A 24583-nucleotide genomic window follows, 5' to 3' on the forward strand; every position below is an offset into this window, starting at 1 on the left:
TCTGTATTTTATGGAAGAGGGGTAAGTAAACTTCGGTACGAGGTATCAGTAAATGATTGATTTCATCAGTCGATAACTACTTAGGTTATCAAAATGTTTTAATTGGGAGCAAAATGTTAGAGACTCGTGTGAACTATGTGTTATGTGTTGCTGTAATGAAAACTTGTTTTAAAGCAGCAAACAAAGTCGTTTTAAGTGCAGAAGTATGTTGTTCTTGGTTTTAGGGCCTATATTTTATTTTCAAGTGCAGAGCGAAAAATCTTAAATGACTATAAATTAATGATCAATTTATTAGAATAGCTAAATATATTATATCTATCGATTTATAAAATCGATGATTTCCATCTACCCGTTACTTAATGTTAATCTAGCTATCGATTATTTGAATCGATTATTTAGGGTACTTATGCCCGTAGTCTGCCCAGTGAAACCGATTTATTTTCTATTCTATTGTTTTTTTTTTATGTTTGAGTTAGTTGATGGGAAGGAATACTGATTGGTGGATGGTGTCTGGTTATTGTTTGTTTTGTTTATTGTTTATATAAATCAATCAAGTATTCAAATAGTCTATTTGATACATGATTGAACTTGGTGTGACTTTTTTAACTCCATGTAAGATTTTAATAGTTGCATATACTGTAGTAGTTAATTTGTAATTTTACTCACTATTTAACAAACCACCACTCCACTCTTGTTTAGGCTATGTTTTAATTATTGTGGGCACTGAGCTACTGATAAAAACAAACAAAATTGATGCTTGTTTATTTTTCAGATAATTATTTAAAATAAGATGGTCACTAATACTGAAGAAGATGATGACAGCCAGGACTCCATCAACTACAAAGCACAGTACAGAAGTTTAAAAAGAAAATTGAAATTCCTTATTTATGTGAGTGTTTTATGTTAGATTATTTACGAAAAAAATAATAAAATGCAACTGTGGCCTACTTAAATCAGCTACAAGTTGATGTAAGGGATTTAGGTGTGGCTAATAAACATCAAAGTGACCAATTACCAGAGGGGCTAAATATTGTAAAATATTATTACAATAGTGAGTTTTTTGTGGGTAAATGCACAACACTCAATACAATATTTAGAACCAGATTGTTACATCGATATTGACAAACAATATTTGTTGATTAGTGCTGCAGTGTAATAAGCGGCCACCACAACAATCAAATCATCGATATACGCTATTCATGATTATCTAAAACTACTGTAACCAATATTGTCAAACCAAATTATGTCATATGTTAGAGAGTATGATGTTCCCATGATGCTGAATCCTCAGTAGGGTGGAGTGGACATTGTAGGAGGTTGAAGCTGTAGGTTTGGTAACAGGGCGATAGATCCCGTGCCAGTAGGTATTCTGAAGTTGACGCGTTCCCTCAGGGTAAGTTCAGAAGGACAAAACGGTACAGAAAGAGGATGTCCTGGGTAAAACATCTGGCTTCAAGAAATGGTAGTTGAAGTATTATTGCTACTCTTTAGATTTATATTACCATTTAACCCTAGAACTGGCGGTCATTTCATCCTGTAGTGTCGGGCTGTTTTTGGAGCTTCACGCAAGGTTTTTTTAAAAAAATTATTAAAAATATAAAATAAGAGCAATATAAATAAGAGTATATATATTTTTGTGTTCAGAATTAAACGTAGAATTGCACTATATTGTAAAATTAACCATCAAAAATTTTCTAATAAACACTTTTTTTAATCAAATATAAAATTTACGAAAAATATTTCTTAAATTTGGGGGGGACCATACCTAGCAAATGAAGTTATAGTGAGAAATATTTATAAGTGAGATAGCATTCTGTGTCAAATTTTATCTAGTTTCAGAAAAACATAAACATTATACACATTTATGAAAGCATCATAAAGCTATAGAACAAAAAGCAGCGATGCGTATAAATTCTGAAAATCGGGTGTACACGTAAGACTTTGGTAAAACAAGTTTTGCTAATACATTTATCTATGAATACATGTTATTTTGCATATTTTATTACTTAGAATAAAATAGAATATACAGTAGTAATGAAATAATTACCATAAATTATTTTTTGAAAAGTAAAAAAGTTAAATTTTTGCCATTATTCAAAAATTTTGCGAAAAATTTTCATTCAGCAAAATATAAAATAGTTTCTAAAGCTTGTACTATATCAAAATTTATAAATTTATGGTTTATAAGTAATAGGAAATATTATGTAGTTAGAAAAATATAAATATAACTAAAGATATTGAAAAAATATAGAATAACCCAAACAGTTATTATATATATAACCAAAGAAATTACAGGAAATATATATTTTATTGTGAAAAATATCTATTTACCAAAAATAAATAGTTACTTCACAGCTAAAAGAGTGTTATAAATAACGTTTAGTAAGTGAAAACAATAACAAACTATGTGAAATGAATTTGCCATAGCCTACACAAAGCCGGTAATTTCTCAAACATATTTCAGTAAATAGAAATTGATTTATTCTAAAATATATATGTTTACACTACTACGATATCAAACAACACACTACACATTAAATACGATACTAAAACACGCGTAAAACTATTAAAACTTACAAATATCCACAGCTCGGCACTAAAGTGATACAGAACGGCAGCGGCAATATTCACAACAAACGGCGTCGCGTTTTCTTTTACGTTCAAAATAACAAGCTTGCTACGTCATAACCATAATACAAAGAGGAATAAAACTCATGTGTTCCTTAGCATTTTTCTTCCCGAATCCAATGGTGCATGAATTATATCGATACGTTACCGGAGTATATTATAAAAAGTAATTATACGAGGGAATGTTTGATCGACAAAACTTTGACGGTTAACACCACAAAAGCGGCATTAACCGACATAATTATGTCGATTAACAGTTCTAGGGTTAAAACATAGTTCAATGTTTAAAAAAAACTTTTAACTCAAAAAGGGCATGTACATCGCCATTGTTCTTGCCGATGTCATTACTCACTATGTAAATGATTTAACTTCTACGTTGTGAGAAATGACTTGTGATGACTAGTAGTTTGAATTAACTGAGTTTTAAACAATATTGTTATTCTTATAGTAAAAACAGCTGTCAATAATTAATTATGAGTATCTATAGGTCAAATTTGTTAATACTTGATAGTTTACACATATATTATTGACAGTTAATTTGATTGTCATGGTGGCCGCTTATTATACTGCAGCCTTGATGATATCAACTGAAGTTTATAGATTTTAACAAATAACTAAAATCAACTGTAGTTTAAACATTTTATCTAGGCTTTGGCTTTCCACAATAACAACACTTTTCCCTATATATGTTCAGATTTTAACATGTGTGATACTTTAAAGTTCCAATTGACTTTTTTACAGTGTTTTAGTTGAAGTTGTAAAAATTTAAAGGGTACTTTGGGATTATACCGACCACACCAGTATGAGGAATACAAAAATATAAATTTATAGAAACAAACATTATAGAACGAAAAAACAACTCTTTAATTACAAAATTACAACGGTTATCAATTGTTAATGGGTTTCCTGTGACACCCAGAATGCAGCAATATCAAGGATGAGTGAGTGTAGTGGATTTCTGCCTTCAGCCGCAACTGCCGACCGCCACATGTATTCAGCTAGGTACTGAGCTCGTATGAGTCAATATGGTGTTGTGCGGTTTGTCGTTGTTTTTTATTACGCCATTTACCTGAACCCCACATTCGCTCAACCTGTTGAGTATTAGCACCGGTTTCTGGGTCGACAAAATTTTATCAACGGCACCAGCTGAACGGGCGGCGAGACTCTTCAGTCACGTTATCTACTAGACCGCTAGACTTTGACCTTTGTCTGAGGATGGGGAGGGGTTTGCGATAAGACAATTCCTGCTTTATATTGACGAAATATTGTTCTACGCTAATCTAGTAATCAGTAGAAGCAAAATGTCAAATAATGATTCATGTCTGGGTGTGGTCGGTATAATCCCAAAGTACCATTTAAAGTTTTGTAAAACAGTCTAGGTTTACAAATAGTTTTTCTAGTAGGTTACAACTGAATCAATGTGTAAGCTGAAACCAACTTACATGTGTTACAGGAAAATGAATGCTTTCAAGAAGCATTGCGTTCAACACAACGGCGATTGCTGAAGGCCAGCAGGGACCGAAGCTTTTTGCTAGACCGTCTGTTAAACTATGAGAAAGTGGAAGCAACGTCAAGTGAAGGAGAAGACACTGAGTCTTCAGACGATGGTGAAGCTGCAAGATCTGATGCCAAAAGGTAGAACCAATATTTTATAACAAGAGTCAGTAAAAAAGGAACATGATTTTTGTTACTGAACAAACAGTGAATCCATGCAGTAAAGTAGGAAGAATTAGGTTAATTTCCATCTCAATAAGACAATTTGCTCACCAGTCTGTGGCAGGGGTCCCACCAATGTTTTGCCCTTTGGGGACTACAGGCCTAACTATCAGTCTTAATGATTGTTGCGAAATATACTATGAGCCAATCTGTCATTCCGTTGCAGTTTCAGTAATTAGGCCTACAGTGTGACCTACAGTTTTTATAAACCGTACAGATTTATTTAAGATGGATTGTGGATCCTATAATTGTATAAAACGTCAAGACTCCTGATGAATGCAGATCACACAATTTTACAGAACACCAAAACTCCTGAATAATATGGATCTCGTAATTATACAGAATCAATGTTTTTTTTCATTTAATCGTATTACGCAATTGCTAATTTTACATCGTAATCATGTATTATGCAATTCTGTTCTTTTGTTTGTAATATTATTCTCCACTAGAACATGCACACTGTATGCTTAAACAGCTGGCAACTTGAATTGTTTGTTTATTTTTGTCTGTCAAAATGTCCGCTTGGGTTGATGTCATGATTTCATAAAAGAATGTTTAACTTTAAAATCAGTGTAAAATTTTTAAATATTCTAAAATGGAATTATTTGCTTTCTTTGCATAAAAGGAATTGCCTGTAAATCACTTACTTTTTCTATTTTCCCAGTGTGTAATGCATTTTTATCATTATAATTTTGTTTATTTTTTAATGTAACTTAATAAAACTGTTCAAATTAAAACTGCAAATAAAATTATAATAAAATTTATTTTTAATTTCATAAATAGTAAATTTTATTAAATTACAAGTATAATAAATCGTTAATTGTTTCTTACATTTAAATTTTTATTTATTTCCTTCCTAAAAATGCAGAAACTATATTTTTACACTTAGTTTTTGCCTGTTTACATAACAAGTTAACCCATTGCGGATCACTGACGAGCTGGGCTCGTCACGCAGCGGCCGGGCCTAACGCCTAACGGTGACGAGCTCAGGTCGCAAAAGCGGTCTGCTTTTAAATTTCCCTCCAAATAGTTCTGTTAATGTCTGATAGATCGGGCGATCATCTTCACTTGTCTACTAAGAGTGTTTAACAACGGTCTACGTTTAGAGTTTTCAAAAGTTTTATAAATATCCTACAGATTGCAGTTGTATGTCGAAGTTGAAAAATCATTAATATGAGTTTACTCTCTGCTTTTTAGCGCTTCTGATTGGGTGTTTTCCTCAGTTGTTATTATAATACTTTTGAGGTTAGTGACACAACTAAACGACGTAGACGTACATGTTGGTGGGTTTAGTGTAGATAATGGCCCGGATGTTGCAATCGATTCGCCCTAGCCGCTTTATTTAGACTATGATTCAGACATCATCCCTGCCACGCCGTAAACTTGCTCGTGTGTTATCGTTCCTACATCACGGATACCCCAGCAGGCCCATGTTCCATCTGAACGAATACCTTTGAAGCTGAATTTTCTAGTGTACAATAGCGAGCGATACGATGTGGCCCACCATTGATGTTCGTGCGGCTGCTGACCGTGAATTAATTCGCGCGCCCGCGAGCCAAAACAATACGATCCGCAATGGGTTAAACACTATGTTTATGTATATTTAAATTTTTGCATACTAGTATTTTTCCCATTAAGTATGTTTATTTCCAAACATTTGAGTGAAAAAAAAACAAAATTCCAAAAAAATATTACCAGTACCAAAAGTGTGATTTTTTCAAATTGTATGTACAACAGCTGTTTTAGCAGTGGTTTTGTTGCATGCCCTCTTTTTTAAGGCAATAATTGTTAGTATTGTCAAAAAGTAACTTATAAAATGTTGGTCCTCAAACGGTTAAGCAATTACTGCTTTCATTTTGAAGAAATGTAAAATCCCATAACATTCTCACAAAACTTTCTTATATCGTTTTGAAGTAAAATTGACAAATACCCAAATTGTATGGTTCCTTGTTTAAGACTGTATAATATGACAATTATTCTGTTAATAGCCTGTTATTTTTTAATAAAAAAACCTTGAGGTATTGAATAAAAACATAATGTTCTGTGATAAGTATACTCAATTATAGCTTAATTCACCTTAATCAACTTATTGGTCAATTGTAAGTAAATGATCATTTTCAATTAGAATAACACACTGTTCAAATTTGTCACATTTCACTTATTGCCTAAATACTGTGATTATAGTTTTCTATGCCTACTTGTTTAGTCTAATCGTGAACTTGAGCTAGATACGACATTTACCTAAACTGGGTAGTTGATATATCATGATTTCTTAGGCCTTGATGCTTCTATTTATAAAAATATGAACAATAATGGTTTCAATTACAGGACCAATTATGACTTTAAAGTGGTCCAGCTTCAATTACAGGGCCAATTATGATTTTAAAATGGTCCAGCTTCAATTACAGGGCCAATTATGATTTTAAAATTGTCCAGCTTCAATTACAGGACCAATTACCTATGATTTTAAAGTGGTCCAGCTTCAATTACAGGACCAATTATGATTTTAAAATGACCCAGCTTCAATTACAGGGCCAATTATGATTTTAAAATAGTCCAGCTTCAATTACAGGACCAATTATGATTGTAAAGTGGTCTAACTGCAGTTCAAGAGTAACATTCTCTGGGCTAGTAATACCACTTATACAATAATTGTAATTGGTTTTATACAATAATTGTATAACTTATGCAATTATTGTTGTGATAGTGTTTATCAACTTCTTAAATTATAGTTTAATTGCTAATGTATCAATGTGTCTATCTGGTAGAACTGTCTGATCTATCAAACAGAGAGAACATCTAAAACTTGCTATAAAGATCTCATTTTAATACTAACAAATCATATACAGATTTAAATTAACCAAACATCTAAATAATTACAAACATTGCCATACAAGCATAACAAGATTGTTCCCACAAAGGAAAAATACTAAATAGATTAGAGATAATTGTACTAAAGATAATAATGTATAAATGAAAGTAATATTTTAATGAAAGAATTGTTGTTGGGAACTATCCCATAACCAACATCAGTTATGGGAAATTGAAAATGTGAAAACTAACAATAACGTGGGAATGTAGCATTGACCATGAACATGCTTTAAACAAACCAACCAGTCAATGTACAATGCCGTATTCAGCTGCGCTTCCTCTATATTTTTAAATATATTTTAAAGTTTGAAGATCTGCCTGGGAAAAATGGTAATTTATTTGTTTTGTTAATTTCAGTGTTTATTTTTTGCAGACATACAGTGTTTTTTTGTTTATATAAGTGTGCATTTGATAATGCCATGTATTTTGTCAAACACGTTACATGGATTTGAACTCTTTGGATTGGTTCAATCCGTAAGTACAAAAATAAGTCCAGGTTCTCAGAACCAGACTCAGATAACGATGGGTTTCTTTCTGTTCTTTTCTTAAATCCTCCACATTCTATGGTTGTGTGTTTTTTTCTGTGTATTCTGGAAATTCTAGTTTATCTTTTATATACGTTCTTATTCAAAATCATTGATACATGAATGTCAAAGAAAATATTACTGTATAAAAATAGCTGTATTTACAGTTACTGAAATACTGTATTTTCTTCTTTGTGTATTCGTTTCAACGCAGAATAGATGTTCAAATTAGCAATACTATTTTGGTAAAAATATAGTAGTAAGCAAAAGAAATCATCTCGTAAAACATCCCTTTGGATTAATACAAATAGTCTTTTTTCCTTTTTTTTTTGTAGAAGGAAGGTGGATATGAATTCTGGAAGCAGTTATGGGCCTTCTTTGAGTGGACCCCCTAAAACTCCTTCTTCAACGAAGAAAAAGAAACCAGCAACACCCAAACCTGTGACTAAATCTCTGAGCCAACCGCAGGTAAAATATGTTGTGTAATTTTTGTCTAGAGTTAACTTGACACATGTAACAATTTTCTTTGTATTTGCTAAGTTTATTATTATTATTATTTTATCCTATATTTTTTTTAAATTTCACTACCCGTTTTAGTGGACTTTTCTAGCCTGACCTTGACAGGTCTGTATGTATGATTTATGTGAGTCATATACTCTAGACGATTAAATACAGGTAAGATACATTGCAGTGACAGTCTTCAAGAGCTTCTGGCCATATGGTTTGGTTTGGGCATGATGATCTCGTTGTCCTATCATTCCTAAAAGACAACACCGAACACCTGTGGTCCACTGCCCTACTCAGATTTTTAACCTTAAAGGCATTGGATTTGTAATTTTGTTTACATTTTACATCTCAGAATTCTTTCTTTAAAAAAGTCTGGAAATTGCTTTATCCTCTCCTGGCCACAATAGCTCCAAGGATAGTTTACTGTGCAAAACGCTAAATGGTATCACACAGTGCTGTTCATATAATAATTATTAGTAAATCCATACATTTTTTAAAAATGAACATTTATAATCTTTGTTTTAAGATTGTTTTTTCACGTTGGATGATTTGAAAGGATAACAGGATATTGGGCATTTATCATCATTGTATGTTACAACGATGCCAAATGTCTGAAATTTTGTTATCTTTTCAAAATACTCTAAGGGGATAAAGGCACCTGTATGGAGGTATTGGTTGCTTATGCTTGTCCCTCCCTACCTATTCAGGTTTGGATATCAAACTGCAGGTACGTTGTTGTTAGACTCACTCACTTCCACTGGGATATCACCATATGAATAGTTACGTCTCCACCACCACTAAATTCTATATCAATGTCGCTTTGACTGCAGTGCAGTCATGTGTTTGATTGCAATAATGACTACTGTACATAATCTAAATAGTTTTTCTGGCTCAGTCGTGTTTATAAAAACACAAAATAACAAAAGTTAAAAGTTTAAATGGCTGCCATAGTGGAACAAAATGACAGCAAGTTGGCCAACAAACTTAGTCAAGATATTTATTAGATACAATTTTTATACCAAGTTTCAACTTTTTATGTCTGTCTGTGTTACTCAATCATGTAAAAACTACTGTACCGATTGTACTGTAATTTTACATGAACATTCTTCTCTGATTAACACATAAGTCTATTCTTATTTTGAGAATCCCTCCAAGCAACGCCCTACCATCTTGAAAATTCCCTTAAAACTCCATAGTCCATTATACTTATGAACTTGGCTTAATCAGCAGATAGTAGTCTTTCATTACCTGTCAAAATCAAGAAAAATAATAAGAATAATTGTTATTATCATCTGTCAAAGTCAGTTAACGCTTTACAAATAATGTCATGTTACATTCAGAAGCTTTTCTTTTTCTGGGTTTGTTTTATTGGGATTTTACTTAGGATTTCTCTACACTGGTGTAAAATAGTTTAAATTGTTACTGATAAATTTGGAACTATTCAATAAAATATCGGGAAGAAATTTCAGAACTACTTATAAACACAATTTCACTCTCTGACTGATGGGTGCCATCTTTAAAGTTAAATGTAAAGTGGATCGAGATATTGGAATATCTTTCATGGACTGCCACTCATCACAGGATTTTTTGGAATTTTGTGTGCGAAGCCGTGTGGTACTGCTAGTACTAATTTATAGAAATGACAGAGTTTTACCACTTAACATTTTTGATTAATCTACACAACCAAGTAAAATACCACTTATTAACCGAATTTATAAAATGCCCTTACTTATGCATCATCTGTGACACTGACTGATTGTTGACACAGCTGCAGGTGGTGTCACTGGGCAGTTCTGGAGATGGTCACATGACTCCAGAGGAGGTGGAGCGACACCTGGAGGCTCGGCAGCAGCGGTATCTCGACGTCGACCGGACCGTTGCCATCCCGTCTGAGATGTTCAGTAACGATCCTTCCTTTGATATAGACAGGTGACAATGTCATGTTCATACCCTGTTCATGTTTAGGTATCAAATTCTTACTTGTGAAAATTTGTAAAATTCAAGAATGGTTCATTTTGAGATTTTAACCCTTCCCACGCCGTAGACGGATATATTAGAATGGTAGACCTTGACCAAAACGCCAAATACAGTTATATCTGATATTATAGATTATGTCTCTTGGAGAGTTTTTTAGTACACAAAAGGCTTTCTAAATGTCCGATGCGCGCTCCGTGCTTATCGCAGTTGCCAAGGAAGTATTCATAAACGACCTTCACTCTATGGCAGGGGGACGGGAGCGCCATTCGTCTAACTCTGACCACCTGCTCGCGTCAGTTCTGCGTCTCCTACAGAGCCATAACCAAACATATCCTTAGCGTGTTTTACTGCTTGCATTGTCGTTGTCACGAGTGCGCGTCTACTACATATCTTCATTGTGTGGTAGTGTTATGATTAGTTTGAAATATTTATCTTGTTTTATAGTAAAATATTACTAAACTTTTCAGTTTAATTACATTTTACAATGAAATTGAAAGAATTTGATATAAACAGTTTTTTTTATTTTTATCAATAAATACGCTAATTTTAAGTAAAATGTTCTATTTTTTTTTGCTTTTATCTTTTATAATTTAGTTATAATAAAAATTAGCTTTGAACTTAAAGAAACAATTTTATTTACTTGTCTTGGCGTTGTAGAAAAGTTAATAAATTTATTTGTGGCGTGTGAAGGGTTAATTTCAGAAGTCAAAGTTTGTCAGTTGCACCAACAATAATTACATCCTTTGGATCAGTTCAGTACAGTTGTGAATAAAATTCGTAACCACACTATTTTCTGTAATTATCATATGGCCAAAGCCATGATTGTTTTGTGATGCGAGTGTTTTGTCTTCTTTCAGTGAATCCAACGAGTTGTGCGAGATGGAGACCTCTCCGAGCAACCTGGGCGAGGACTGCCTCAGCGTGGACATGATCGCAGACTGATTTACTCGTCAAATTTCTCACTTTTGTTGTTACTGTAATAAATTCATTATTTGTGTTGTGAGTGTATTAATGTCTGTGCTACACTGTAGAACCAATCTGGTCTACTGGAGCTCTCATTGCGGCGTGAGTACAGTTAGGAACATGTAGGCGTCTGGTTTTTATACATATGTGCACATATATAATGTATTTTTTATGAGAATTGATAAAGAAGTTATCCCAATCCTCCTCTGCTCTCTTCTCATTTGTGAACGATATAGATAGAAATATTCAATCATAACTTTATAAATATTTTCTTAGATCACAGATGCCTACTAAATCATTTTCTAATAGCAAAATCTCCCCTTTTGTGAAAATGTTTTTGGGAACAAAAGTAAATAATTTTGACACTAACAATGATTTCTTATTTAGATATTTAAAGTCAAGCTCTTTTTCATTCAAGAGTCTTATTAAAAATTCAGGAAAAATTATTTGAGCTATGAAACATTAATTTGTACTTGAGATGAATTATGGCAAACATTGTTAACACTTACATGAAAAAATGTTGATAAATTTCGTTATCAACTGCAATATATTTTTTTTGCAGATAACACATTCTCAAAGATGTTTATTCCATATTTTATCTAAAAAGTTTTTGAAATTCTGAACTGTTTTACTCTCACCCGTAGTCAATCTTTTTTTAAATAAAAAATGTGGAATATATGCAAAGCAAAGGTTTTATTTCAGTAAAAACCGTTACTATTATAAAAATTAAAAAGTAAATTTACATGTTTTTTTTTTTCAAGCAGATCATCAATAGCGGCAAATAAAAGTTCATACAAAATTTTAGTTTTTTTGCATATTACTGGCTGTGCGTTAGTGAAGCCTATAGCTCAAGGGGCTGGAAAAATTTAATTTCTGTCTGTTCATACGATATCTTGTGCATGTCACTCCATGAGATTTGGCTGATTGGAGTGATGACACTAATGCTCAGCCAACTATATATCAACAAGACGATGGGAGGCAGCATGGTTTGTTTTGCACAAAGCACTGAAATAACAAAATGGCCCCTGTATTAATTTGTGCAAGTGATATAATTTATCCATGTCCAGAATTAGGAAATTTGAAGTCTGTTGTAAAAATTAGTTTATAGTTACATAGATGTCTTTGTACATTTCTAGAACTCTGAAGTCTTATACATTCGATGATGAGCTTCTCAAGTCTGTTTACATTTGTTTATTATAATTCATTAAACCCTAGAACTGGTATGATATACAGTTGACTCGAACAGCAACAGCGAGTATCGTAAGTGAACTTTCTGCATATTTGACATCAAGTCAGGATGGCTGTGTGGTGTAAAGCACCACTTTTGAACGTGGGAGTTAGCCCTTGAGTCTCGGGGTTTTTCGTGCCTGACATTAGGGATTTTGCGGTCTGGTATACACTGGTCTGTGGTAAAGATGTGGGAGGGCCCACCTTAGATTAACGGTGGTTAGTTTGGTTGGAAGTCGATGGGACCACTGATTTTCTTAAATAGATGTACCAGACCCAAAACACCCGTTTTGCATTTTTTGTCTACTATAAAAAACCACTTGATTTGTGTTTATTTTATGTTCTACGAGGTACTTATTATTGAATGATGACCATAATAGTAGCTTTAAAGAGTTAAAAAAAACTATTTAAACCACAATAACACACAAATTGTAATATGCGAGTCTACTTACAACAGGAAATAATGTGTCGTAAATTACGACTTTGCCATTTCCAGGATTAATATTTTCTTTCTGTTTCCATTAACCCTGCATCTGGAGTTGAAATTTCTATTATGGCAGGCACTATTTTGCTAGTTGTGCACACCTTCATTCAAACCTATAAAGAATATTTATTATTGAAGTAAAGTACTCACTATTATACATTTTATTTTTCAGTACAAAACAAGGAACATTTTATTTACAAGAAACTTTCTTTATTTAAATTTAGCTTTTGTTTTACAAAATATAGAAAAGGGTCTTAAAAAAGGGTTTTTATACAAAACATTTACAGAATTCCACTTTCCCCACAATTTGTAAATTGTTTTTGGTAAATAGTAAAATGTTGTGTTTCTACAAAAAAAGACATATTTACATCTAACATTTTTATATATTTTATGTATGCTTATATTTTGAGACTTTTCTATGTTGTAGAGCAGGGGTGCCCAACCTTTTTTACCCAAGGGCCACATTGTAAAGCCTTTATGGCCAGGCGGGCCAACATCTCAGGGGATTTGGAACCCCAAACAAAACGTATTGTCCGGGGTTTGTTCCAGAAATCTTGTGCAAAATATGAGTTTTAAGGTTATTTTGCCCTTGTTTCCTGATTATTGTAATTTCTTATTATTTATTAGTTGTTAGGTAAAGGTTTATAATATATTATGTTTTTAGGTTCTTTTAGTAGAAATAAATATAAACCCAGACTTTTGGATGTTTGCTCTAATTCTGAGGGAACAATAAAAAAGTCACCAATAAATTGAATACATTGATTTTAATTAATCCTACTAGGATACTAGGACATACAAATTACGTGGCGAGTGGTGACCTTGAGTTGGGTAGGGGTTACGTCGCCGCAACGCCCGCTGTGCCGTGCTTTACGCGCGCTCTATTCGCCAGCCGGCAGCCACCACCGTAGTCAGTGAAATCTGTCTGCAACTACTTTACTTCTTTCAACACTCATACTCCACCAAATGAATACGGCTCGTTCTACGTGAAATCGGCTAGACTGCTTGTTTCTCAAAATTTGTATTTATTTAATATTTCAAATGCTTTTTAAACAAATTTGGTTGTTTTGGCAACAAGGCGGGCCACATAAAACTGACTCGCGGGCCGGATTCGGCCCGCGGGCCGTAGGTTGGGCAGCCCTGTTGTAGAGCATGAAAGTTCTGAAAATAAAAATATATTTTTTTTGGTTTTTTTTTACTTTTATATTTTAAAATGTTTGTTATAAATCCTAAGAAGTGTTTTGTCAAGAAATAAAAGTTGTAAAAAAAACACAAAATACACCATCAGAAAATGCCTAAAATGGAGTAAATTTATTATAATAAAAATTCATTGTGTAATAATTGTCTCAAGTTCACCTGACGTATTTATAAGGTCACTCATAGTGTTCAATAAATAAAAAAAAGAAATAAAAATCATTTGTAATCTAATCGTTACCTAGGTATAACGATTTTTATATCACAATTTAGCCTACAAACCCGTGAATTTAGCCTACTAAAGTATTATACAATAAATGAATCGCAAATCAAAGTTTAGAATACCCAATGAGTAATGCCGGAGTATCAATCAATCAATATGGCGGCTATAGTCCTCTCGAAATAATAAAATAAACACTTATAATTTACTTATTCCTTGAAGATATCTATACCACTTCTTGGCAAATTTCACAAGGAAAAGTTTTATGTCATTTGATACTAACACAGCTCTAATAATATTACGAGAAACAACAAAATACTAGCGACTAGTGAAAGTAGTCGTCTAACATTACAGAAATGTCGTAAACAGTGGTTGCGTCGAAGGTCTTTCTTTGCAACATATATCAATAAACAGATGTTTGAAGTAGATGATTTTGTTGAAAAATAAATTCTGAACGCAGTGATGAAGCCAAACTCATTTCTAAGCGACGTTTCTCGCAGCAAAAGTATAGGGAAAAAAGTACCATTTTTCATGCTCTCTCGAAGTGCGTGAACCATGCACAGAAAACCAACATTTGTATTGCAACTTTACAATTTTGGTGCATACTTATTATGTATTATTATTCACTAATCTATATATCAAATTAATCAGTGAAACATCACAAGTAATTTGGTATAATATTTGTCCTACTTAAGTTTTATTTTCGATAGCAAAAGTTTGATTAAATAGATGACTGCAAAATCAACTAGTGACTAGTCGTTCAACATTGGAGAAATATTTTTTTGCAACTAGTCACTAGTCGTCTAACGGATGGAGGGTTGAACGTAATATTTTAATGGAAGTTGGGAATAAATAAACCAAAATTCTCTAAAGTAATATTTACTCATTTCATTAAAATATTTCGGTGGCATTCTGGTAGCCAAAGTCTTACAGACTAACTCTTAGTCTAACTGGAAATTCTTTTAAATTTACAACAGCTGGTCTAGTCTAAAAAATGGACTGTTCACTCACTTCACACTACATTCACTCCAGATCTCAGTTAACACTCACACGACAGACACAATCTAAACATATCTCTTTGATTATTATAAGAAACACTCAGATACAGAATAAATATTTATTCGATTCATTCTAAACAACGACAACGATATTAATACTTGTTACATTAGGCACTTGTTGGATAATTTGTTTTACAAGAAATCTGAAAATCAGCCCATTAGGGATACAAAAATAATTATTTAGAGATCATTCAAAATCTTCCCAAATTTATCTCTATTGTGCAGCGATTACTGGTAAGCAGTTACAAAATTTTAAATGGATTACTTAATTAACATTCTTTAAAGTCCAATCTTAAATATTTTTTTTTTAATTGAGATGAATAACTTCTATTTGAATAAACTTTCTCTATTGGCTTTTTCACTTTAGCAGTAACAATTTGTACTAATTGAATCGTTGTATTTTTCTGAAATAAAAGTACCTAGTTTATAAATTCTATAACTTCCTAACTAAAATAATAAGGTCCTAAATGATTTACAAGCATTGTCACACACTTCGTGAGGTCCAGCCTTGCAATGAGTCCAACCAGTTTGGTTATATACACAACCGGTTTTAATATGAAAAATAATAAAAAATACTGGTGGTCTTCTATTTTGTGTTTTTATTTTTAACCAGTAACATTATAACATTAGTTATTGAGAACCGGCAGAAATGAAATACCCAGAAGAACAATGTTAAACTTATTTTTAACTGTAGCGTTATAGAAATGTCTCATTATGAAGACGTAATTTATACACATCTAAATACATTTTACTTAATTAAGCGTATACATTTTGAATATTTGAACAAAAAACTTTGAGATTTTTTCTGAATGAAAACTTTTAAAAAAACTAAAAAGTTTGGATGCGTATTAATTATATCTTTAAATGAGACATCTTCCATAATCCTATGATCGAAAATGATCTTGTAAAAGTGCACAGTTTTTATATTGTTCTTGCAGGATTCAAATTACAATGGCCACCAGTACAGCCAACTTAAGTGGATTTTTGTAAAACAATGAATTTTGAGTTACCAAAGTGTTTTGACGTTTCATGATCGGGAATATTTTCATTCGTTGAAGAGAATGGAATTGTCGCTCGGACGGACACAACGCATAAGCACACATCAGCTGACCACAAAGTGTGTGACAAAGCGTACGAGACGGCAGATTGAGCAGCTCATAACCTAAGACTGTGGGTGACGGTTTCAGTACATCATGTTGGGGTGGACCCCTCGGTGGAAGAAGACGTTAGGATTGCTGGACAAGGTAGGCTCAACTGTGGTGTACATACTCGCATCAAAACCACTGCCTGTAACAGAAATGTGACTTATAATGGGTGTTGTGGAATTATAAATACTGAGAACTTTCCAAATAAATATTAGGACATGTCAGATTTTATTACGTCACGCATGAGGTTCAACCTCCCCAGAAGGGTTCACTTGGTTAATACCTTCCAGTTGAACCCACACTGGGCACAGCAAAAACCGATGTGTCACTTAAATGTGGGCAACCTTATTGATGTCAAGGACACAATTGTCGAGATATTGGGGTTCAAGGGTAATTCGATAGGTCTAGTCTACTGCGGGAGGTGACTATTTGAGTTTGTGGAGGATCCCTAAGTGTTAAGGGCTGTTGCTAGCCTATACATAAGGGTTTGCCACCCTCTGCTTGCTTTGACTGGAGAGGCTTGTACAGAGCTGGCCTTCCCTTCATCCAATGCAACATGACAGATTAATGCCCAAAATTCTTCTTCATGGATCTCGACAGGAGGTGGCCCCTATCCTCAACCTTACCCATCCAGAATTTCCTGTCACTCCAGAAGCTGTTCAATATGCTTCCAAAAACCCTTAAGACTGCTCTCCACAGATTTTGAAGGAGAGTCCATTTATAATCTTGAAGGCTTCAAAAACATTGCTAACTCAATTATGTAAAATGTCCGTTCATAATAAAAATTCTCATATACGTTTAAATGTTACTTTGCTTTTTATCACTATTAGCAAGGACTATTGTTCAGTGAAAAAGTCCTCAACCGAATAACGGTCTCATCAGTAAAGGTTCCTTCATGAAGTTCTTCACAACCCTCAATCTAATATCCACGATCCTCAATCTTGGTCCATTTTCTGTCAGTCTAAATGCTACTAGATTAAAATTCATATTCTTATTTTGCCTTGTAGCATATTGATGAACTTCTTCACTTTTTGCAAATATTCCTGGCCTTCTCCTCCCCATTAATGCAGACTCAAGGACAAACAAAGCACTTTCAGTTGTACAAATAGTCTCCCTCCTACAGTGAACTAAGTACGGTGCTTTGTAGATTGTACTTATGATCCGTTTCTGAAGTAGGAATATGCTTTGTGAGGTTAGATATAATAATCTAAAAGAATGTTAAATTAACCCTTTGCGATCAGCATTAAATTCATATGATTGTCCTCTATAGGCCACATATGTGGACATGGGATGTTCTCTGCCTCATGTCTGTGATTTATGTCCATGTCCTGGCCTTCAGCTCGACAGGCCACTACGTGTGGCCCAAATTCAATCCTTATCCTGTTGTGGCTGGAAAGTGCTGCAACTTCTCAGCCAAGTAAGTAACTAAATAATTAATATTTCTCTATTTGCAGCACATGCTGTAGTATACATCGTTCAAAATTATATTTTACCCGACTGTCCGTGTCACTGTAGCCGCCATAGCGTATCCTATTTATTTATTAAAATACTGGTGCATTTGGTGGAGTTGAGTGAAATTAAAAATATGGCAACGAGATAATATTCTGTTGATACTAGAGATCTAATTGAAACTAATTATTTTTTTGTAATGTGCAAATAAAAATGATTTTTAAAATAGATCAAACTATAACTTAAATTACATATTACTTGGTCCATTTATAAGCAAATAATAAATAACCAATCGATAAAATGTAATAATGAACTTTGTTAATTATTTGAGAATTTAATTTAAAGAGCCGAAGGTTAAATATTACAATTTGAATCTGAGTAAAAGTGACGTACATAGGTACACAAGCGCCAGTAAAATGACGCACAATGTGGGCCACTATGTATGGTCCAGCAAGCTGAGAGGACAACCCACATGAGACTCCACCAGAGCTGAACAAGAGATAAGTGTAGGGTGGTCTCCCGATCGCAAAGGGTTACATTTTTCTCTATATACTTTATACTTTGTGACTACACTTACACACGTAGACTGTGTTTTACACTTTATTCGTGTTTTTATAAATATAAAATTAAAGCTTTTTGACTACTGTCTATCGTTTTTATACTTAGACCTTAAATATGTACATTAGCTAAGCTTCATTACACTTTTCTTTCAAAATCTAGCGAGTTGCCTTGGAGTATGTAAACGGCACCTTGAATGTAATCATACAAATCCATTACGTACTACAACAGTCCATGCAGTAAATACTTATCTCATATCTACAAAACATGTATATTTACATCCACTATAAACTATGACACAAAAGACACTTTTATTAGAACTATATCTTACAATTGTCCACAAAAATATTGCAGATTCGCAAAGCAGGGTATTAAAAATATTATGGAAGATAAGTAGAAAAAGAAATATAAAATGTACAGTTAAGTTGCAAACCAAGTCATACTCATTCCATAAAAACCTAATTTTTAAATTACTAATCATTCAAAATTTATTTTGAAATCCCTAAAGATGTGATGCACTCACATAAAATGAAAATAGCTAAAAAGTTACATTAAAGATTTTATTCTGTTACGAACCAAATCCATAAATTATGACAGTCTTCAAAATCTTAACCGTCTAAATTTTGCTGTTACGTGGGTATTTACTTAATTATGTAATTTAACCCTTTCAGTACCAAAATAAGCATTGGCATTGGTAAGTTACCAACTTGTTTCAAATACCAACACCCTTTTTAAACAAAAAGGCTCTATAATATTTTTAATTTTGTAGATAAGAAGTAGATATGTCAAAAAAATATTTCTTTTAGTGCGGCTTGGTTTTATTAAGTGTAGGATTTTTTAAAGTACTTTGGATCAACTCTTAAAAATATCAAAAAAGGAATATTTTGGTTTAATTTATTAATTTTACGAGTTTTAAGTGAGGTTTTAGCATAAAAAATGTTAACAAAGATATTCTTGCAACAACAACAAAATTGGCCTATAAATAACAAAGTCTAAAAATATGTTTAATCAATGTTCATACAACGCTAAAAATAATCACCATTTTTGGATAACACCTCTTAAAAAATACTAAGCATTTTTTACAAGTATTCCGGGAAAATTTGGTACAGTAGGGTTAGGCTGAAAATATCTATATGTTCTGTAAATCTTTATAGAAACACAAGTTATGAAAATCTTTTCCTGGTATGAAATTGGATCAGAATCTAGAATACACACGACTGTTAGTTTGTCCCCAAGACGAAATGAGGATAAACGTAAACGGTTACCTGGCATGGCTCTAGGGTAGAAGCAGTAGGGGTAGTAGTGATGTCCATAGCTGGGAGGGGGGGCTACTAGAGCTACACGATCTGAAACTGTACATACTGTTCTTTATTATATTTACACTGTACAGATGTGCACAAACTGTTAGTTCATCTAGGGTAAGAAAGTCATGCTTTGCAGGTATTGGTGAAGCGTGCATATTTGTAGAATAATCTATAAATTTGCTGGAACAGGTGTCATGCTTTTTTAGTTCTTGAAAATAATGTTGTTTAAAACTAAACACTACACAAACCAGTTACAATTCCATTACCAAAGTGCCGAAGAAAAGTATTAGTAGAAATAATTACACAAATAAGTCACATCTATAATACCCTATTTATTACTATTGAAAAAAATCATAATCTTTTTATTTTTTCCTGTATTAAGCTTTAAAAAATTTAATTGTCTGCCATCTTGAAACTTAATATGATAAGTTATTAATTTGTCTCACGATTTGATATTGCAAGAAAAATGTTTACCAAATTTTAGTTTATTACCTCAAATGGTTTCTGAAATAAAAAAAATACATACAGACAGACAGATGGTAAACTAAAAGAGATAGACAATTAGTTGCATTTAATTTTTAGCTCTTCTTGGTCCATGGGAAAATGTCTTAAGAGTTTGTGTAGAAAGTTTTGGTACACCCTGTATATACAATTCAATTAATAGATCAATTAGTTGTATTAAATTTGAGGGAGAATGCACTGGAACGGCATTCCAGCACCTCTCATTGAAAACAGCACTTTCCATAAATGTGAGAAACTTTCCTCTGCACCTCAGAAGGGCATAAAACAAACTGTTTTGTAAGACCTGATATTTTTACTCCGAACCTCCCTTTCTACTAGAATATTTATAAATTGTTATGTCGGACTATTTCTTGAAGTGACATTTAACCAAATTTAGCTTCAGTAAGCAGAATGTGACCAATCTTTCAATAAAAAAATATGGTACAATTTGTAATGATACTTTTCGTAGTTAGCACAAGGAAATAGTAGTGAACTGAAGTTATTTACAGCAGCCTACTTACTTTTAGTGCGTGAGTGCGAGTAGGTGCCTCCGTAGGTGTTCAGCTGGGGCGGGTGTTTGATCGGCTTGAAGTGGAAGAAGGAGGGCGAGGCGGCTCGACTGAGGGAGGAGAACTTCTCCTCCCGGTCCTCCACGTACATGCCCTCCCGCCCCATGGCCGCCAGCTGTCGCCCCTTGGGCATGAACATGATGAGGAATACTATCAGAGCACTACCACTCAGACCAAACGCCAGACACGCGTCTCTGTTCCTCTCCAGCACCACCTGTTGACAGTCAGTTTTAAATTAATTTTAGTTCATACAGAGTATCTGAAAAGTTGATATTTTGTGAATTTTTTTAAAGTTTGCGTCTTAAAAACTCAAAATATTGTTTTATCAAATCGGTGTTGAAACTCTGACAAATTTTTGTTTTAAGTACATAGTGCTTAACCCGTTCACGATTTTTTTGTTCTCCTAGGACAAGAAGCTTCGACAATTGCACATAGTCCTTTAAGGACCTTTGCGCTGCTTCCGGAGGGACAGGATATTCTGGTTAGGGACCACCTGTGACAAGATTCATGAGAAAAGATTTAAAGGCACTAATCGCATGTCCCTTAAGTCATGTCCTCTTGGAAGAAGGGACCAAAGCTCTGAACCAAAGCAGTGCAGGCAGGGAGTGGCACACACCCTTATGTCTAGGCTGGTACAACTCTAAGGGAATAAACCCCACCAACTCCAACAGTCATCTCCCACAGACTAGACCTATCGAATTACCCTTGTGCCCCAGAATCTCGAAATTTGCGGTTAGTGATGTGCAACTCCTGGACATCCATAAGGTTGCCCAGATTTATGTAACACATATGTTTTGCTGTAACCAGTGTGGGTTCAACTGGAAGGTATAAACCAGCCAGAAGTGAACCCTCTGAGGAACCCGTTCACGATGATGTGTTTCCCATCAGGTACAGACGAATTTTCATAACTGCCGATTGGTACACACCAGGCTTTCTTAAAGCGTGTCGTTCGCCTGATGGGTACACGCTGTTAAACATTTTCTTATGGGTATTTGTATTGTTTGCCATGTCCTGGTGGCTTGAGAAATATGAGCCCGTGCATACTGAAATATCTCAGACTGTTGTGTCTGGTGCACGATTGCTTAATTTTTTTGGTTGTACTTGGGGTACAAGTATAAACATAAAAAAATATATTGCAATAATTTTTTTTGTGCAAAATTGCGAAGCCCAAATACTTATATTGTTATATTTGAATGTTTAACTTTAAAAAAGTTTACGCTTTTTGGTCATTATTATTAAATAATTCAGTATAATATATATAGGAAAGTCAGGAAATTAGCCATCATCATGAATGTTTTAATTAGAAAACTGACAACATTGTTTGGAAGATAGATCATTCTACGAGGAGAAAGATTTCATTGGAGAGAGCCCAAAAAAGATTAAAGAAGATATAAAGAATAATTTACAAACACTGACTACTAAACTTTTCAAGTGACATAAACACACATTTTGACTTTTGTTCTGTTCTCCATGAATATGTACAATAAAGAATTTGAACCTTTTGCAGGGAGATCTTCTGCCTACTTTCTATTTACAATTATTTAGTCCAACTATATTAAACAATATTGTAAAGGTTTTATCCTGTGTGAATTAAAAAAAAAGTATACTAGACTTATAACTCCAGAATATTATACTCAAATTAATGAATCTGTGATCAAGCAACTGTTTTGTAGTTGCAAAGCCACAAAATAAGTTTTTGTATAAGAGCATCCTTCTGCATCAATAGCGTTTTTAATAGATTTTGTACTATATGACTATAAAGAAAAAAATAGCGTTTTTGATAGATTATATACAGATTTTTTTACCTTCTGGAAAATGAAAACCATGACTTCTTAATTTGAGAACCACAGTCTTATCTTAGGCTACAATGAAAGTCAAAGTTCAAATGCAAATATGTGAGCTGATTCGTAATTTCAGATTACAGAGGAATCAGAAGCTATGTTGTTAAATTTATGGTTTTTAAATAAACATGTTCATGCACAATTCCATCAATTTAATTTTGAATAAAAGATACATTAAGGTACATGACTGGTATAAAAACATTATTCATCATACATTTGTTCTGGAATTAAAGCAAGTTAAAATACAGTTAAAATTCATGGGTTACTGTACAGAGTGTCCATCTTAGGGGTGTGACCATTGGTATAAAGTACGGAACTGTACTTACTTCAAGGACGTAGCCAGCAAGGGGGTCCAAAGGGTCCGGACCTCCCAAAGTTTCAATTTTTTTCATTACAATTTTTAGTAAACGATTATTAGTAGAAAAAAAAAAAAAAAAATACTTTAAATAATTCAGTATTACTGACATGTACTGCTGAAAGATCGTTCTCAACAATGAAACGGGTCAAGAACTTTTTAAGGAATAAAATGGGACCTTACCCTCTGCCCACTATGGGAAAATGTAAGTTGTCTGGACACCCCCCCCCCCTAAAACGTTTTCCTGGCTACGTTCTTGACTTGACTTTACAGTGAACATAATAATACGAATTTCAAATTTCTAAATTTTGCCACCATCTTTCAATACAGTGGTCAGCTTCAAATTTCTTATCGAAAACCTTACATTTTCTCGCAGTGAATATGAAATTAAATTTTAAAATGTTTTTACTCTTTACAACTTTAATTTAACTTATTAGTTTAAGAGCGACAATTCACTAAAACTTTTTAAAATGCCATTTTTTGCCTTATATACTCTCATAAAAATAGTATTACAAATGTAATAAAAAGCAATTAATATTATTATTAAGTGGGCTATTAGTATTGTGTTAATTATCAGTAATAAACCTTAGTGCAATTAAAAATAATTCACTCAGTATAAAAAAGGAAGTAACTACCACAATAGCCAATAAACAAATATGTATTATCCTATTTATATACTCATGTTGAGAATTTATTAATTACACTAAGGTTTTATTACTAGTCATGAACACGATACTAAAGCTCAATTAACGATAACTATTAGTTTTTTAATATGTTTGAAATTACAGTCATGATGTTTAAATATGGCAAAAGATGTTTTGCCCCAATAAACTTTACTGTACATCAGTGGCGTATATTGAAAATTATTTCAGAGGGGTTGACAGTCAGGAGGTATAAAATAGTCTCTCGGAAATCTTCCCCCAGGAAATTGTTCAGCTTTAGGGCCTCATAAATGTGTTCTAACTTGAAACAAACTTCTGGGTGTAATTTTAATGTTTGTCTTCCAAATTTTTGGGGGGCTTGAGCCCCCCTTATATACGCCCCTGCTGTATAAATATTATGAAGCATCACCCCATTTCCACAAGCCGTGAGACATAGCATAGACATATGTATATTTTGGAACAGGGGTGTTTTGGGCTCCGGGGATCATATCTGATGCAGCTATGTGCAAAAGACAATTGCAGTAAACTGATTTTTTACACACCTAAGACTATTACCCAAAATAAATGGGAGAGCTGTTCTTAACACCTTTTTCAATGAAACAAATGATTGACTTAACTCCTAAAAAGTTTTAATACAAACAGCATAACAGCATACCTAATATACACATAAAAGGGTAGGCAGGTTGAGATTGGACTTTTATAAATTTCGCTTCATAACATTCTTTTTTTTTTTAAAAAAAAGGAGAGACCGATCCCCTTTTAAGCCTTATTCTGTCCGTCCTCATGGGCCACTGGCCTGTGCGAGGATCTTATCAAACAGAATAAAGGGAGAG

The 24583-nt window shown here is 33.4% G+C and overlaps 2 protein-coding genes across 3 annotated transcripts in view; one reads left to right on the plus strand and one right to left on the minus strand.

Moving 5' to 3' along the window:
* The first annotated feature begins 489 nt into the window (after positions 1-489).
* LOC124367308 (INO80 complex subunit E) lies at positions 490-11221 on the plus strand. Its single transcript, XM_046824034.1, has 6 exons — positions 490-612; positions 773-889; positions 4082-4263; positions 8075-8207; positions 10015-10175; positions 11081-11221. The coding sequence occupies exons 2-6, from the start codon at positions 791-793 to the stop codon at positions 11163-11165; spliced, it is 660 nt and encodes a 219-aa protein (XP_046679990.1). The 5' UTR covers positions 490-612; positions 773-790; the 3' UTR covers positions 11166-11221.
* Positions 11222-15171: 3950 nt separating this feature from the next.
* The window catches only part of LOC124367310 (metabotropic glutamate receptor 4), a 143314-nt gene continuing 133902 nt past the window's right edge, over positions 15172-24583 (minus strand). The window contains exons 5-7 of one of the 2 annotated variants that reach the window (XM_046824036.1): positions 20845-21106; positions 19784-19870; positions 15172-16653 (exon numbers count right to left, since the gene is read on the minus strand). In XM_046824036.1, coding sequence (XP_046679992.1) covers positions 16550-16653; positions 19784-19870; positions 20845-21106 — 453 coding nt within the window. In that variant the 3' untranslated portion in view covers positions 15172-16549. Of the gene's footprint in view, positions 16654-19783; positions 19880-20844; positions 21107-24583 lie in introns of both variants that reach the window. The other variant, XM_046824035.1, reaches the window with a different exon arrangement.

The sequence above is a fragment of the Homalodisca vitripennis genome, chromosome 8 (genome assembly GCF_021130785.1).
Source record: "Homalodisca vitripennis isolate AUS2020 chromosome 8, UT_GWSS_2.1, whole genome shotgun sequence".
Lineage (NCBI taxonomy): Eukaryota > Metazoa > Arthropoda > Insecta > Hemiptera > Cicadellidae > Homalodisca > Homalodisca vitripennis.